The sequence below is a fragment of the Agelaius tricolor genome, unplaced genomic scaffold, assembly GCF_023055355.1.
Source record: "Agelaius tricolor isolate 1412-34295 unplaced genomic scaffold, bAgeTri1.0.p SCAF_23, whole genome shotgun sequence".
Lineage (NCBI taxonomy): Eukaryota > Metazoa > Chordata > Aves > Passeriformes > Icteridae > Agelaius > Agelaius tricolor.
The window spans coordinates 12,152,501-12,170,024 of record NW_027269283.1 but is presented as its reverse complement, the minus strand read 5'-3'; the positions used below and the strand labels follow the sequence as shown (position 1 = coordinate 12,170,024).

Sequence of the window (17,524 nt, the reverse complement as noted above, 5' to 3'; positions counted from 1 at the left end):
CCCCGCGTGGGGAGCGGTGTCCCCGCGGGGCCGGCGGGGCGGCGGCGGCGCTGGCGGCGGCGGGCGCGGTGCCGGCGCCCTGTCTCTCTGTCTCTTTAATGAACGGCTCTGCCGCCCGGCTGCGCGGAGTAAATTTCCTCCTGTCATCGGGTCGCGGAGGAGGAGTTTGTTAATGTTCAGTTTGCTCGGCGGATCGATGTTCGCTGGCATCGCCTCGCCCTGCCTGTGTGTGCGTGTGCGCGCGTGTGTGTGTGTGTGTGTGCGTGTGCGTGTGCGCGCGTGTGCCCGCGCCGGGGGTGCGTGTGCGCGCGTGTGTGTGCGGATCCCACATTTCCTCCCATCCCGAGCCTCCCTGTCCGCTCCCATATCACTCACTGCCTGGCATCTGACAGCACGGAACCTGCGGCGCTCCGCGCACACACACGCACGCACACACACACACACACACACACCGCGCACACACGGGCTCCGCTCCGCCATACGGCTCTGCGAGGAGGAGGAGGACAGGACAGGGAAGGGAGGAAGCAGCCAGCCCCACAGTCTCTTCCAGAGCTGCCTTTTTAATATATACAGATCTATTTTGTTATTTATTTATTACCGTTCTCTGGCACTGTGGGCGCCTTTCATTTGCTCCTGAGCTTGGATGTTTGAATCAAAGCAAAGCAAGTGTTGCAACAGTTAAAAAAAAAAAAAAGCCAACCAAAAAAAAAAAAAAAAAGGAGAGAGAGAGGGAGAGAGAGAGAGAAAGAAAGAAACCTAGATCTCTAAAATAAAATAAAAACCAAACAGGTTCCTATCAGTGAAGTGGAAAGGAGGGGGGCAGGGGAGGCTTGAGGGGGGTGCTGGGGAAGCAGCTGAGAGGCAGAGGAACACGGCTCAGGAGCGTCTCAGGGCTCTCGGATCTGGGGACAGAAGTGAGATTGGAGAAAGTAGAGCGATGCCAAGGAGGAAACAGCAAGCACCCAAACGGGCTGCAGGTAAGGAGAAGCCATCCACTTACACAGCCTCTGTCTCTCCACTCCTTCCACTCCTACCCCCCATCTTTATTATTATTTAGGGTCACCCTTGCTTTTCCGGGCTGGATCTTTATTTATTTATCCCCCCTCCCCCTCCCTTTCCCTCCGTGAGTCCGAGGAGCCGGTTTCATTCCCTATTGCCAAGGTTTGCTCGGCACGGGCTGTCCGCTCGCCCTCCGCCGCTGCCCCCGGCTCGCCGCTCCCCGCTCCGCTGCCCGGCCGAAACTTTTCTTCCCCCCAACTTTCTTCCCCCGGCCCCTTCTCCCCCTGCCCCTTCCCCTGCCCGAACCGAAAGCAGCCAGGCTTCCCTTTGCTTTTCGCTTTAGGATAGATTTCTTTTTTCCCCCTCCTTTCTGGTTTTCCCCCCTCCCCGTGGCTTTCGCTTTGGATCCGTGTGTTTCGCGAAGTGGGTCGGGGTGTTTAATCTTTTATTTCGCCGTATTTCTGGTGGCAGTTCTGGCCGGGTGTGTGTGTGAGAGAGCGCTGTGTGTGCCTGAAATAGTACAGGGACTCTCTCTGCTGATGAACCCGGTGGGGAAGTTCAGCCTTTGATCATCAGTGGTGAAAATTGCAACAGGAAATAAAATGAAACGTTCTGACTGTTAGAAGACAATCCACATTTTCAAATCAAATCCTTCTTTTGTTTCCTAGCCGAGTTTATATATTTCCACATGCCAAGTGGTTTTGCAATTTATTATTTTTTTTTTTAACAGAAGAAAATAGTTTGCAACTTTGGAAGTGTTTTGTTTGTCATTGTAGGGTGTTCTTTTTCTTTTGGGGGTCAAGAAAAAGAAACAGACGAGTGGGTCTGTATAGTAAATCTTTTCAAAGAGTTTTCTTTCAGGCTCCTTAATTGCTTTTTTATTTTTTTTTTAATAGTGTGGTGGGGTTTTGTTTCTGGGAAGCGCAATATGGAAGTTCATTTTTCTTCTGCCAGACCCACCCACTGAAAAATCAGCTTTCCAGTTGATTGCCAGCTTTGATTTGACATTTGATTGATCACCTGTCATCTTGCTGCCTTTGATCTATTCATTCTTGATATATATCAATAAATCACTCACCATGGTAACCCAAGTGCCAATGACGTAAGGCTTGCCCTCTAGATTCTCTTAGCCAGACATGCACAATTATTATCTTGTTTGGCTTTTAATGTAGGCGGGTTTTTTCCCTTCTTTTTTCCCTTTGTGTCCTTCCTCGGATTAGTTCTTTAAAGAAAACTCATATCTGATGTCTTTAGTTCAAAAATTTTCCCTCGCCCTTGTGAACATTTCCTGGGTGTAGCACAGCAAATGTGGGACAAAACGTACGGGCGAGTTTAGTGGCACACTTGAATAAACTTTGTGAAGTAGTGCTTGGGATCCACGCAGGGGGAAATGTCACCCCAGAGAAACTGGGACACGCAGAACTTTTATCAACTCTCAGCTCTGGCTGCATTTCCTTGGGTGCAGGACAATGGGCTGCAGGCAGAAGCTTTTGGGACGTGCCCAGTGAATGCACCTATGCAGGTTGGGATTCCTGGCAGGCAAAGATCCCAAATTCACGGTGATCGCCATAAATAACAGTTCTGCTAGAAATACACATGTTTATATAAATATATAAATATATATATATATGTATTCGGGAGGCCTCTGCTGTCAGAGTCGCTATTATTATTATTTTCTTCACCAAGAGGTTTGATGTGAATAAGGCATTCACATCTTCAACTTGCAGGATAAATAAATAGCTGGTTTTTCATGGATGCTGATCGGCACAGTGACAGTGCTAGAACTGCTCCTTTTTTCTCTCTGTCAGGAGCAGGAGGCTTCATTTTATTTGGGTTTCAAAGTAGAATTTTCACTTGGAATGTGTGCAGTATCTTTTCATGGTAGGGGCACGGTGTTCTTTTTTAGAAACATCGGATACAGTGAGGAAATTTTTGCGAGCAAAGCCCGTGCTGTTGTTTCCCGGGATTTCCCTGCTGAGATACAGTAAGAGATGTTTTTATCCAGGATCCTACAGCATTTTTAAGATCTTAGTGACAAGGGAGAAACTCGTATGACCACAATTAGATCTCTCTCATTCTCATTATAAAACGTGCATTGCTCTTCAGTGCTGCATTTCTTTGATTAGATTTCTCCTCAGATCAATGTTGTTTCAGGTGAGCAAAATCCTGCAAATGCAGTCCAGTTTCAGCCAGCAGAACTATTTGAAGTAGGTTTATACATTTGCAATAGTTCTCCTGCTTTGAAGTTGTATTTGTCTGTTTGTGGGGGGTAGGGGGGAGTTTCAAAGAGCAGACGTGCCTGCTGTATATAGTTCTTAAAACTGACTTTCATTTTCAGGGATAATACTGAGAAATACCTCAAAGTGACAGGAGACAGACTGTGCAATAAGAAATGTATCTCTCATCAAGGCTGATAGCAAAGCTCCTTAGTCCTTTTATTTAAAGGAGTTAATACATTATATATTACTTAATTTTCACTTTTATTTATTTTTAGTTGTACAAGTTCAAAGGTATCAGTTGCACTGCATTTTGTCTTGATGGCAGCAGAGATATTGAAGAGAAGTTTGCAACTTTTAGTTTCTTCAGATAGTTCACCTCCGAGGGAAGAAAAATGATAAGCCTTATGATTCTGGACATGCCTGCTTTTGTCATTGCTTAAAATTAAATACTATGCACAACTGTAAATAATTACTGCCATGCACTGACTTTGAAAGCAGGTTTCGAGTTTGATTAATGAATAATGTAAAGGTTAGAGAGAACCAGCGAGTGAATCAGAAGTGAGGTCCTGCTGTTAGATGAAAATCTATCTAGAGAAATATACGTGGCAATTTTGTCCTTTTCTATTATTAATTTTAAGCCTTGTATTCCTAAGAAATATATTCCAGAGCATTGTAATGAAACAAGGGAGTGTAATTGGATAAATGGGGCACTATTTATGTGTGATGATGGGGATTTCTGCTCTCTGATTACACTTTTAGAGCCACTTTATTTCACATCAACACCGAAACGATGTCAAACGCATTTTGATCTTTGCAGGGCCGAATCTTTTCTGAATCATCCCTGCTTTTTGAGAGCGTCATTGCCAAGTCGACAGTTCTTGAGGCAGAGAGTTGTAGCTCTTTCCATCAGAGCCAGCTTTAGGATGGGACCTGTGTCTGCAGTAAACAGCCCGTGTGTGCTGGGGCCCTCGCCCCAAGGCGTCACCAAGGGCTTTACAAACAGGGCCTGATTCTTCCCCGCTCAGGTGCAGATCAAACATCGCTTCCCCAAAGCATCACTGGGTTCTGGCTGCTCCTGTGAGCAAGAGGAGGCTCGGGCCCACAAACTCCTCCATCCTTCAGCAAAATGCAGCCAGGTCTGGGGCAAAAGTCTCGTAACGATTCCATAACAAATGGTAATATATTAACAGGAGGGTGGAAAAAGGGTGGAAGCAAAGCAGAATTGCTATTCAGATTTTATTCCTAGGGGTATGAAATAGCTTTCAAACACAATTTCACTGGATTAAACTCTCCTTTCCCCTGCAGCTTGTTTAAATGTGCATATTTTATTTTGTGATCATGAATTGGTAGTTTGCTTTTTTAAAGCCTGCAAAGAGGAATCTGGACTTAACGCCCTTTGCGGGTGAAATTTTATATTTCTTCTTTTCTTTCTCTCTCAGCCCCGACAGACTAGCTAACAACAAAAGCTGGGGAGAAGTACAGCAGAAGCAGGTCTCAGGCACATTTATTCTGTTTATTGGAGCTGTAGATTAACACGGGTTTGTTTTTGGAAGAGTCCTCATAGAGCAGCAAGCAGAAGATGGTGAGCAGGGAGTTCTTTAAAGCTGCAGCTTGCACCTTAGTAGGAAAGGTTATTTAAACCAGAATTGTATTTAGAATGTGAAATTCTGCTTGTGCAGAGAGCAGAGTAAATAACCAGCAAGGCTTGCTCCCTGTATTTCTATGGTGAAAGGCAGCCAGATATCTCCATAAATGTATCCAGCACTGTGGCTGTTCCAGGATTGTTTGTATCCTTTATAACAGGGGCAGTGGCAGCAGATTCCAAGGAAGCTGTGCTGAATGAAACTGTAGAAATGGCAGCACTGTTTTGTTTCAACATCCTCCAGAAAAGCAACTGCACATCAAAACCACCTAAACAGTTCATGCCTCAGAACCCTTCACTTAGAGTGCACATCACAATGCTGACAGATGACAAAAAGGCCAAGGTGTTCGCAAACAAGAGGAGCCTTTAAATCCTGGTTAATTAAATATCTTCAAAAATAGGTACTTTTGCAACTAAAGAGGCACCAAAATTAGTCGCCATCTGCGTTAAATTCTGCTGTCGGCTCCTAAGCCCAAAGCTGCTCGGAAATTTTTTTTCCCGTGTCAGAACTCAGGCCTGAACGGGACAATTTGAAATCGTGTTCATTTTAGTGCCTATTTCCCTATTTCAATTTTCCTCTCATTTATCCAAGCCCAGTATCTCCCCACTATCTGAAGAGCGGGGCGCACCCAGAGTTCAGCCCCTGTGACTGGGAAACAAAAGACATTTCCATCAGCAAATGACACAATTTTACAGCACTTTTGAAAGCGTGTCCATTGTCAGAAATTCTAGTGCATAACTGCTCTCCCTCCTCCGTGCTCTCTGAGCAGCCCATTTTCTCCAAACCGGCAGCATTTTGGAAATTTCCTCCCGGAGCTTTCTCCTCCTGATTTTTGCTCTCATTTTCATCACCCACCTCAAGGAGCTGTCTCCCCTAGCAGAGGTCCCTGGGGTCCCTCGGTAGCACAGGGCCAGGGTGAGCTTTTCTGCCGTCATTTCCCTTCCCATCCCGATGAGGACATCACTCCCAGAGAGCAACTCCAGACTCGCGGAGAAAAAAAAGCTGTCAGTTGCTGTGGCTGCAATTCCCAACTTAGCAGCAGCAGAGGGAATGGAACTGTACTCTATCAATTACAGTTGGAACCAGAGGCTAAACACTTATTGTGTTAAGCTATTGTGCAGATCTTAAGAGCTCAAATGTAAAAAAAATATCATGTCAGCTGGTGGAGGGGAGAATAAGGCCTGGTTCTTCCACTGGATGACGTATTATTAGCAAAGGCAAAGTAAAATTATTCAAATTCTGTTTAATGCTTCTCGGGTTGAGATGTGTGTGCCACCTTCTGCCTTAAAAAGGTTGGATCCTACGGACTTTGCTGTGGAATAAGCCTTTGTTTTTCCCTCTTCTCTGCAAAATGAAAATATTTGTGAAGTTTTGCCTCCAAAGCGTGCTCACGCAAGCAGAGAGACATTTTCATTTGTCTCCCAATCTGATACAGGAGCCAAGTGGAACCACATTACACTCTGAGCTGAAATCTTCCATTTCATTCATGCAAGAGCAGGGATTTTTCATTACCTATTTAATTACAATCATTTACATGAGAGTGGGCCCAGTTCAGCAGCTCTTACTCAGCACTTTGCTTCAGTGGGTGACTGGCCTGTGGAAGGACTGTCTGTGTAAGACTGGGCTGTTCAGCTACAAAATTCAAGATATATGTTCCTGGAGAAGCATTCTGCCTCTGAAGGGGGACCAGATTCTTCCATTAAGCTTTAAATCCAGGGCCAGTTCTGCTTGGAACTTCTGTTCCTAACGCTAGTGAGCTATTCTTTCCTGAAGGCTGGATGACTGAGATATTCTGTTTGCTCGGCCAGCTTCCCTCCCCAGTCACGTTTCTGTGCTCTGTGTTAATTACTGAGCACTGCTTCTGGGTACCAGGAGGTGAGATGGGCTTTTAAAAAACCTTTTTTAAGGCACGGTGTTCATGTTGTGCACAGGGGCGGCAGCTCTCGAGAAAATGCTTGAAAATGGGGTTGCAAATCCAAAGCCTGGAAGTTCCATGTGCTTTTAGGGGCTAAAAGCAGTTATTTCTCATTAAGGTGGCTTCTCACTTGAGGCTGTTGGCACAGGGTAATTTTTACCGTGTTATAATAACGGCTTCTGCAACTCAGAAGTACCTTGACAGCAAACCGTGTATTTTTTAAGGTTTCAAGGAGAAAAGCATCACAGAAGTACAGTGTTTCCCATTAGATTTACACATCCCTCTTCAACTGTTGCTGGCTTTTCATCCATTACCTTGTGAGCTTTCTCAGGCAAAAAAAAAGAAGTGGAAAAACTGGTCTTCTGATCTAATTGTTGCATTAAGTGTTTCATTTAGAAAAATGAAGAGAATCTTTGTTTCCCTAAAAGAAATGTTTTCCCCCTTTGCCCTAGGAAAAGGAAAGGCACAACAATAGCTTCAAAATGACAGGATCTGATTGTGAAAAATACAGAGTTTCTAACGTGCAGCGCCTGATGGTCCCAAGTACTGGTAAAATTCCACCGTTAAATAGAACAAGCAGTCCTAAACGTCTGAGAAATGGATCCTTTTCAGGCATGCACACATCCATACCTGCAAGGAGGGGAGGAAAGTGCCTGTCTGGGAGAGGGATGCACCTGGAGAGCTCGGTTCTTCAGAGCAGGTTTTGATTATTGCACCAATCTTTGCCCAAATGTTAGAGCTGTGCTGTGAGCAGTGGTGTCCCCTGAAAGTCCTTTGTTAGGTTTTATTTTCTTCAAACCTCCAGCTCCTGAAGTCTGATGATGATTATGCAAGTGGCCAATATGCATTTTAAGAGGAAATTTATTTCAAACTGCTCGCTCTGGAGAGGAACTTGAAAACAAGCAGGCTGGAAGTTCTTATGCAGAAGAAAAATGCCTTGATTCTCAGAGTGACTGTTTTTAACTTCCCATCATTTTCAGCCAGTCCCATGATTTTTGAGGTTGTGCTTTGTGCTTTTTGTATAAACAAGGTTGGCAGTATTGCTTTTGCCTGATTCTGGTGATGAACTGGTGGTGTGTCTGGGTGTATAATTATAGACATGCACACACATAATATCAGTAAACAAAATACTGAACATAATGATGGAGTGGAGCTGTGTGAATTGGAGCTCTGGCTTTGTGTTGCCATAAACAAAGCAGTTCTGAGAGCTCAGACCATCGGTTCTTGAGGAGTGACTTTCAATTGAAGTTTCCTGGAGATTGCTTTTAGTGGCAATTAAATCTAGAAAGTTAATAGGCAGCAACTGCTCTTGATAGGATGAATACGACGAGGAATGCACAGCCTACCTTTTTCCCAGATATAATCAGGCTGAACTTTATTGAAAAAAAATTTACAACTAGCAACATTAATGCTGTATTTTTATTGTATTAATGCAAATGAGATGCTGACTTCGTTCTTTCATCTCCATGGCTTGTATCTATTAGAGCTGCATCTTATTCCTTTCTGTGTCTTTTCTCCCTGTGTTCTGTAAACTGCTCTCCTCTAATGATACTGAGGCTCATTAAAGTTACTCCCAATGCTAAAGAGAATCTGGGAAACATCCTGAGCTCTGGATGGCTGTGGAAAGGCACAACTACCGAGTGGATGGGGAAAACTAATCCAGACCAAGCCTTGCATTCCCGTTTTGGGAAACCTTTAAAACTGATGGGTCAAACAGGAAGAAAAAGCTCACAGGAAGGAGTGTGTGCTGCAAAGAACAGGTCATTTTCAACTCACAGCCCTACCTGACAAAGATAAAAAGCAATAAAGTTTTAAGGAGCTCGCTGGCTCTTCCTGCATCTCTCTCAAAAGACTCATTTAATTGAAAAGCCTGTTGTGCTTGTTTTTATGCATGTAAAACAGAAAAGGGGCAATTTTGCACAGGGCCTGATATTCCAGCACAATATAATTGGAACTCTTCCTTCCTGCTTTTTAAGTCTCTCTGTTCATATAAAATTAAGACCCACTTATCTTAAATTGTAGTAAATCTCATCCAATATTGCTTTCATAACTTAAAAAAGGCTGTTACATATTCCCAAAGCAACTTTGCTGAAGTGATATTGGGTCTGTTTATGTGGAATCGGTGCAGAATTCCTATTGAAAAAAGGAGCAGCTTACAGTTCTTGTTTTTAATGAAAATAATTAAATTCTCTAGAATACCTTGATAGCTCAGATGTTTTTTTTCCTAGTGAAACCCTGCTTAGAGGAGATTGGAATGAAAATCTGCACGTTGCAGTTTGTTGTGTGCAGACAACAACCTTATTTCTATCACTCGCCCTGCACTTGGACAGAAGTAATTTCTATTTTTCATAGAGAGATTTTACTCTGAATTTTCCATGTATAAATATTTTTGTGTGAATGGCATGGCGAATCACCAGCACAATTTATAAGGTCTGCAATTTTCTTTGTACATATAGGAAGAACTCATTTGCTCCCCACAGGGTGAGTGGACTTCACAGGAAAGCACTGGGTCTTTTATGATTTTATGTTTTGTATCGAAGAAACCTTGTGCCAGCTGCTGTATCGGTCTACCAAAATTATTTTTTATGTGTTTTTCAGCCGTGTCATGCCATACATAAGCACAGTACAAGTAGCATTAAATTAACACGGGAAAGGAGAAAGAAGCTAAGTAGTTATATTGATCATCTGTAGCATTAAATGCTAAAAAAATTAAAAGCTTTCCAGTGCTTTTGATTAGCTGCGTGGACCCTGCTCGTATTTGTGTCCTTTGTTAGGCAGTGTAACAATATTTCTTCATACTTAGCACCTTTCTTCCGTGGATTTCTTGCTGATACTCCTCAGAATAACCAATAACCCCAGAGATGTGGAATATTTCCCCTCAGTTGTACAGAAAGGCGAATTGAACCCAGGAGGTTTTACCTGATTCGCTCAAGGTCAAGCAGCGTTCGCTCCCAATTCCCTGCTCGAGGTACAAGATCACATTTCTACCATCAGAGCATTTCCAGGAGGGAAGGCTGGCCTGGAAGCTCAAGGCATCCCTGGCCTGTGCTGGGGGAGAAGAGGGAGCAACCCTGGGGAAGGTGGAAATGCAGTTTCATCCCTCCCATGCAGTTCCCTGTGCTGGTGGAAGAGGCACTTTGCTCATGGTCAGGAGCTCCCAAAAATGGGAGGGCTCATGGTTTGGGCTCATGGCTCTGTTAATTCTACCATGCCAAAGGGGCTTGACTAAGCAAGAGTTTTAGACAGAATAATCAAGTTTTTTTTCTCATACATACTCAAGAATAATCAAGTTTTTTACATTCTGGTTTTTGGTCAGTGGTAAGTTTCAGGACCAGAGAATTTGGTTCCTGTTACTTTTCTTCCCATCAACTGTTCTGCATTTCTTTGGAGAGCTGGATGTGACTGTCTATAAAGCATTGCCCTGAGAAATATGGAAAACCTGGTGTAATTGCAGCTAAACAGGCCATACACATTTTCCTCCACCCAGCCTGCCAGAGGAGGTTGGAATTCTCTGGTGACAGAGCTGGAGGCTCAGCTTGCAGTCCTAGGGGGTCTAAATCCTTACATGGGCAGCTAAAGAGAGACCTGAATTTTCAAAAGCCTTTAGCACCAAATTCCCATGGACCTCCCTCAGTTGCCTCTCTTGTGTAAACTGGAATTTGGCCTCAATCAAAGGCACTTTTATGTTGTTTCCCTGGACTGGAGATGCATGTATTGCCTATAGAAGAAATATGGTGCAGGTAATAGCCTCTGGATTCATTAAGGTTTGTTGATGTTTATTTTCACACCATATTACCTCTCAGCAATGGTTGTTTCAGCCATTCTATTGACAGGAACTCTGAATAAATCTTAGGTAATATGGGGCTGATCTGCCTTACGTGGGAGACCACCTGCTACCCTCTGGAGCAGAGGTGCTGAATCACCAGGTAGGGCTTTCTCCTCCAGAGCTGGGGGCTTGGGAGTCTCTCCCGTGGCTCCTTTTCATGTGGAAATTAATACTTGCCTCTATTTCTGAATAGTAGGTTATTAGAGTTCGTATGCAAATTCCCAGGATGGGAGTTTGTCTCTCGTTGATAATTGATGTAATAATATATATTTTTAGTGGTCCAAAGTCCTTGAGCCCGAGCCTTGTATATGTAATTTATGTTTATTTCTTACTGTTATTAACTGTAATTTAGTTGTTGGCGCCTTTCATTGCCTTAGATTGAAGGGAATGTCTCTCCCCATTGCCCCTCCATAAACAATGCCCTCTCAGGGTTCCTTCTCCTGTATCCTTGCCCAGACATTTCCTAGCCTGTCAAATACTGTCATTTTATTCCTTACAGATCATTCACAGTACGTCTCCTGTTGCACACACAAATAAGGAACAAATGCAATCAGGATGCATCATCGTTTAGCATAACAAATAAAAGCCGATCTGTGCAGATTTGCCTTAAAGTGTCTCTTAATATGTATTGTCAAAATGTCTGAAGATGTCTCTAACTCGTAAGAGTTTAATTATTTGTGACAATTAAACTAATATTCAGAGCAGGAAAAAAAAAAACCTAAGGGATTAAATATTTTCTCTTGTCAAAAGCTAACAAAACATCACCTGGCAGAGCAAACTCTTTAAATTTTGTTTTTCAAGCAGACCTTAGAACAAAATTACAGGGCCTGGATTTGGGATGGAATTTGAGGAAACTGTATTTTTAAAACTAGACCAAAATTTAAAGGCACATCATTGAAGTATATATCAGTAATGAGCAGCTGAATACTTGATGATTAAAAAGAGTTTCTATCAATTTTTAAGGCAGTGCTGAAATTTATGGCCAAGGGCTGCTCTGACTGAATCAGGGACTCAGACCTGGGATTTTCAGCCTTGCCTGGTTATTGTTTTACTCGTGCATGAGGAAAAACAGCTCAAATATGACAGCACAAGTTATCAGCCTTTTCTGTGGTTGGAATTACAGATGTATTTTTTTGTTTTGTTTTTTTTTTTTGTCTGAGGAGCTCTTTCTCTGTCTGGGTTGTTCAGACTGGAGAGGCAAGGTGCAGTGAATGGGGCAGGGCAAGTAGCCAGCACTGGTGCCCAGGGCTCAGCATCTTCACCTGCCTGGCAGGCCTTGAATGTAGTAAAAGTTCAGATGTGTGATAGTAAAAACAGGGGAAAAATAGGGAAAATCCTGAACAGAACAGAAGACCAGTATAATCCCTGAGAGCAGTGTTGTGTGGATGTGGGAGCACTGGATAGCCCAGGGCATGGCAGCAATAACTTCTGTGTTATAGGCTCAACAGTTCTTATAGTCCAGATTGTTTGAAGTTTCCTGTTGAGAAGTTTAATTTCTACTAGTTCTAAGGTTTCCAGTTCTGAGCTGCTCAAAGAGACCATTTCCATTATTAAAATCTGTGTTTTCTTTCTTAAAATGTTCTTCCTGTAATTTAGGTAGGATGTTATTTGGCAAAAAATTAGAAGACGTTCATCAGGGTTTATTTCAAAGCTGTGGGACCACTGAGCTTTCTGGCAGTGACGTGAACATTTTTCAGAGATATCTTCTGCTTTTCCTGAGAAAATCCACCCAAATTTGTCTGACTTATAAAGCCTAAAAGTTGCTGTTGCCAAAGAATTTTTAGAAGGTGACACAGCATTCTCCAACGTGCCATCCCCACCACACATGCTCTGTTCTTGGTTTCTCTTTTTCAATCACATTCCCTTAAAAAACAGTTGAGCTGGGGATAAGTAGGACAGTGGCTGCAGGGGCAGCCATGGGTCCAAGCAGAAGGAAAATTAAGAAAAGGTTTTGTTTGTGTTTAGCTGGAGCACAGGCCTTGAGGGAGGAAGAAGAGAGATTTAGGGAGCAGAGCGTGGACAAGAGGGGCAGAGAGCATAAAATTATCAAATATCCAGAGCAAACAGGGGTAAACTCTGTGTGCATGCCTTCGTTGCCCGGTCAGTGTGGAGCACCACAGTGACCATGAGCTCGTGCCGGGAGCATGGCCGGCAGCTCCTGCCCGGTCAGGCCTGGCTGGGAGCCGGTGTGGCTGCACGTGTGGGACTCCCAGCTGGCTGTCCCAGAGCCTGTACTCATCCACACCTCGCAGACAGAAAGGATGTGTGTGGGAAATCCATCCAGCCCAGCGGGGAACCAACCCTGCCGGGCCGTGCTGGGCCTGCAGCGCCAGGCCTGAGGGGCCGCCATGGCCTGGTAGGCCCAGCGTGCGTGAGGCGGGACCTTCTTCCGTGGGGAAAAAGTCAAAAAATCCCCTTAAAATTGGCCAGAGCTGCACCCCCCTTGTCAGCTGGATGGCAGAGATGAGATCCCATCCACAGGCATGGCACAGGCAGCTCAGGAAAAGTGCAAAACCCAATGGAAAGGAGGAAAATCCCGATTCCTGGTGCGGGAACCAGGAGAAGATGATGCCGGGCAGGTGCAGGGCTGCCCTTGGATGGCAGAGCCAACAGGAGAGTGGAGGAGCTCAGGCAGCCCATGGACAGGTTGGTGACCCCATGTGGAATGTGTAGCAATGATATATTTGATATATTTGATATATTTGGTGTGTTTGGGAGGTGTCGGGGTGTGGGACAGGAGGTTGGTCAGTGGCGGCGCCAGGCCTGGCATGGCCGGGGTGGGTCAGGCTGAAGGGAGCGTGGGCACTCTGGGCAGTGGAGGAGCTGTGGTACAAAAGCAGCTCAGAGGCAACACAAAGAATCCTGCCAGGAGTTTCAGCCACAGATATCTGTGCAGATAAAAGGCTTGCTAGTCTGAGAGCTCCTCTCTTGCCCCAACATGCCCATGGTGGAGGGCTGGTCCCTGGGTCGCTGTGTGGGTACCTGCCCTGGGCCCCTGGGGCTCTCACTTAGGTTTTACTCAGAGACAGGGGTTTATTTTATTTAATGTTATTTTATTTCATTTTGTTTGCTGCCCCATGGGAGTTTTTTCCTATAAATCTGATCTTTCTATCTGAAAGTCAGCGACAAAACTCGAATCAGGCTCAGCAGAGCAGGTTGCCTTCAGGTTATTGTACTGGTTTGTGTCACCTCCAGCATTTATGTATTAAATAACTAAAATCCTGGGAATGTTAATCTAGAAAACAGTCATCTCTGCATTACTCTTTTGCTGTTTTGGTGAACTTATTAAAGATTTTACAAACTTGTGATTTGGGTTAAACAAATGTAAATCATGTGGAGAAAGAGTTGCAGGAACACAGAGGAATGTTATGATGCCATCAACATCTGGGTTTCCATTTGTTTGGATTAGGGACATTTTACCTTAATCATTCCCAAACATGTCTGCTAAAATCCCTTCTTTCATTTTTTATCACCTATGAGGTTCAGCCAGGCAGAGTTTCGATTTGTGTGTATGTGTTAGGGTAAAAGTGCTGAAATTTGTTGTTGCTGTGAATATACGAACAGTCTCATTTTTATATTAGTCCTCCCTCTTTATAATTGTTGGGAAACATTTTGATTCAGTTAAAATGCACTATTTCCAATATACAAAGTATGAGCAGGGGAGCAAGGGAGCAATTACGAGTTTCTCCAAGGAAATAAGCATCTCTTAGCCATCATCCTGCAACTGGGAAAGTTCTAATACATGACATCTCTGTAATGTAACCTAATAATATTTTTTTTTTAAACAGTGATGTAATGGGGAGAGTGACCTGGACTTTGTAAAAGTTCCTCTACTTACTTCAGATTCCCAAGGGCAATGTAACATTCTAGACAGTGTTTTATATGCCCTGATTAAAATGTAACATATTTTTGCATTTCCTGTGCAGTGACCTGTTAGTGCTCATAGACAGAACACTTAAAGAACAGTTACAAGGAGACATTTCCAAATGTGCCTAATACGGGCGAGTTTTTATAACATTCTTATTTCATTTGAAATTGCAGCTACAGCAGGAACCATTCAGACGGCGCATTGATTTAACTTTTTAATCCACTGTTTTGCTACGTCAAGTAAAATAAATGTTTGTTTTTAGCTCCCTTTTTTTGCATTGCTAAAACTCGTAACTACTAGCTTTAAGCTTGGGATTCTAAAGGGAGCTACATTATCTGAGATTTAAAGCTTGCTTTTTGTAGCTGCTTTCTCACAACTCCCCCAAGAAAAAAAAATACAAAAGTACAACTTTAGCAAAAAGGGCTTTTATATCTCTATCAATTATAGAAACACCAGCTGCAGTAGATTACAAGTGTGTTTGGCTGATTGTGATGTTGTGTGGGGAAAACTGTCACAAGGAGCTGGATGCTGTTCTCCCCGGCAGCTCCGCGATGTCGCTCAGCTCGGCTCCCCGGGCTCAGCAGCGCTGCTGCCAGGGCTGGGGTGGGCACTGCCAGGCTGCCACAGCCAGCTCTGCATGGAGCACACGTCCTGGAGAAAGGATGGAATGTGGGCACAAGTGTGAACTGTGTGTCACTGCGTGCATGTGCTGCTCTGGGAGCTGGGGCAGAGTCGCACAGGGACAGACCTGGCCCAGCAGCCTCTGGGGACAGCTGCTCCACTCAGGGTTCTTCTGTATTTTTTGCATCCAAGATATTTACTTCTGCTTTTTTGAAGAAGAAAGTGAGGGAAAAGGCACCACAGAACAAAAATTGTTTGACCAGCCCATAAAGGTAAAGCAGCTGGAAGTTGTGGATAAAAGAATTACGATATCAAGACAGCAATGCAAGATGGGCAGTTTAGGATATTTGGTGCTGTTGAGCTCAGGAAAAAATTAATGTCTCAACGTGTGTGCAGGTCATTATCACTCCTCTAAAACCTGGCTACAAGGGTAGCAGCCCAAGGGCTCTCAGTTGGTTGTGCCTTGGTTTCTATGTCATTTATCTTATTGTGCTTTTGTCACTCTGGGAGGACATGGTTGGGCCCTGGTTTATTTTAACAAAGAGAATCTGACATAGGAAAGTTCCATGTATACTTTACAGTGAAAATGCAATTTTCTATTTTCATTTAATCCCAGGAATGTTGGCATTTTCCAGGCTGTCAAACAAATGAGTGCACTGGAGGACAGTTAGATGTGTCTGTCTAGTTCATCTATCTAATCTACCTCATTTCTAATGTGCCCATCACCACGGTGTCTAGGCAGAAAGTATCTGCCTTGCTTTTGCTTTTCATCTTTATTGGCTGTGGTAACCTAATTGAGTCCTAAGAGCTTTCAGATTCATCTGCAAAAATAATAACAAAAACATTATCAGAATAATGATTCATATTTGTACTCTTACTCAGAATTTCCCTTTCTCTTCTGAGTGTATTTGGTTAGTGGATTACTGTTGTTTTATCTAGAAGAGGTTATGCTTTGGAGGTGTATTAAATTGGAATTTTACTTGAGTCAGCAGTGAGTCAAAACTTCATTTGGCTACTGAAGTGAATTCACTCATGTCTTCTAACTTCCTTCTGCATTTCTCTGCAGAAGTTGACTTCATTTACTCAGCCACCCAGTCTAGCATCTGCATCTGTTCTCTGATCCCTTGTCATGTATATTACCGTAGGTAAAGGTAATAAAAAGCAATAGAAATTGACGCTTCAAAAATGTTATCTTCCTTTGGAAGCCCTGGTTTCTGTTACATTTAACTGCTTCTCTCTGTGCCAATTAGCTAAAAAGGCATGGTTGGACTGAAGTGAGTGGTTTCCAGGAGCAGAGGCCTTGCTGAGGGGAGCTAAAGTGCTGCTGCTGATTTGCTGGGTGTGTGCACGTGGGTACCACGAGCTGCCTGTGCCCATGGGGAGAAGGTGCTGCAAGGGCCAGGGTGTACCAGCCCTGCAGTCACCATGTGCCACTCACTGTCACCCTTCCTTTGGAAACATGGCTGCAGGGCATCAGCATGGCTGTGTGCCACCTTCTGCTTTTAAAAATGGGTCCCAAGGAGTGATGAGGCCACAGCAGTCAATAAACTGGTGTTGGAGAGGCTGAATAACCAGCGTGGTGCTCACTGAGGGAAAGAGTTCTCTGAAAAGGCTGCAAACTCTCAGCTCTAATTGAATTTGATCTCAGCTGTACAGTTACATACAGACCCTTTTCTGCTCCTCTCCTACTTCTGTGGAAAGTGTCTTTATAAAGCTGCCCCTCAAAGATAATTTCATTGAGAGCCAGACGTTTCATACGTGACAGTGATTTCTAATCCCATCTGGACTGGCAGATCGCAGATTCCCAGCCCGTGGCCTCAGCCTGTAACACGAGTTCACACAAACACAGTAAAACCATTGCTCTGGCACTTCAGTTTGTCCTGGAGTGATTGAGTAAGAGATGGATTGCTCTTTGTAAGATTTAATTTCATCTTCCGGGTATTTGCAGTGGACAAAAGCATGGACATGATTACATTTCACAGGTTTTTTTCTGTGATTTAGAACAAAAATTATTAGCAGAGCTGGCTCAGCAAGGAATTTCTGATGTAATCTATACCAGTTACAGGCAAGGGGTGTGGTAATAGGGAAAGAAAAAGGAGGGCTAAGTGTTTATCCCAGTTGACTGAGACAGAAAACAGGACCGGCAGGATGACAAACTGGCATAACCTTACAGTAGAAAGTGCAACAAATCCAACAAAAGTTCCAGCCATAATGTGAGGTTTTTAAAAGAGCCAGGCCTGGGAGAGGAGTTTCTTGGTGCATCCTACAGCACAGCTAAAGCAGGCAGGATGAAGATTCACACCATAGAGTTTCTGTAGGTACTGGAGCAGTATGTGTCTTAAATTGGTGTGAGGAGCTGATTTTCAGGCTTTAGGGTGGGGTTGGTAGAAGAGACATAAAAAATATATCAATGCTAGATACACAGTCACTTAA

The 17,524-nt window shown here is 43.8% G+C and overlaps 1 protein-coding gene across 2 annotated transcripts in view; it reads left to right on the top strand.

Moving 5' to 3' along the window:
* Positions 1-225: 225 nt before the first annotated feature.
* Positions 226-17,524, top strand: part of TSHZ2 (teashirt zinc finger homeobox 2) — a 212,030-nt gene continuing 194,731 nt past the window's right edge. The window contains exon 1 of one of the 2 annotated variants that reach the window (XM_071446571.1): positions 226-977. In XM_071446571.1, coding sequence (XP_071302672.1) covers positions 938-977 — 40 coding nt within the window. In that variant the 5' untranslated portion in view covers positions 226-937. The remainder of the gene's footprint in view (positions 978-17,524) is intronic. The other variant, XM_071446570.1, reaches the window with a different exon arrangement.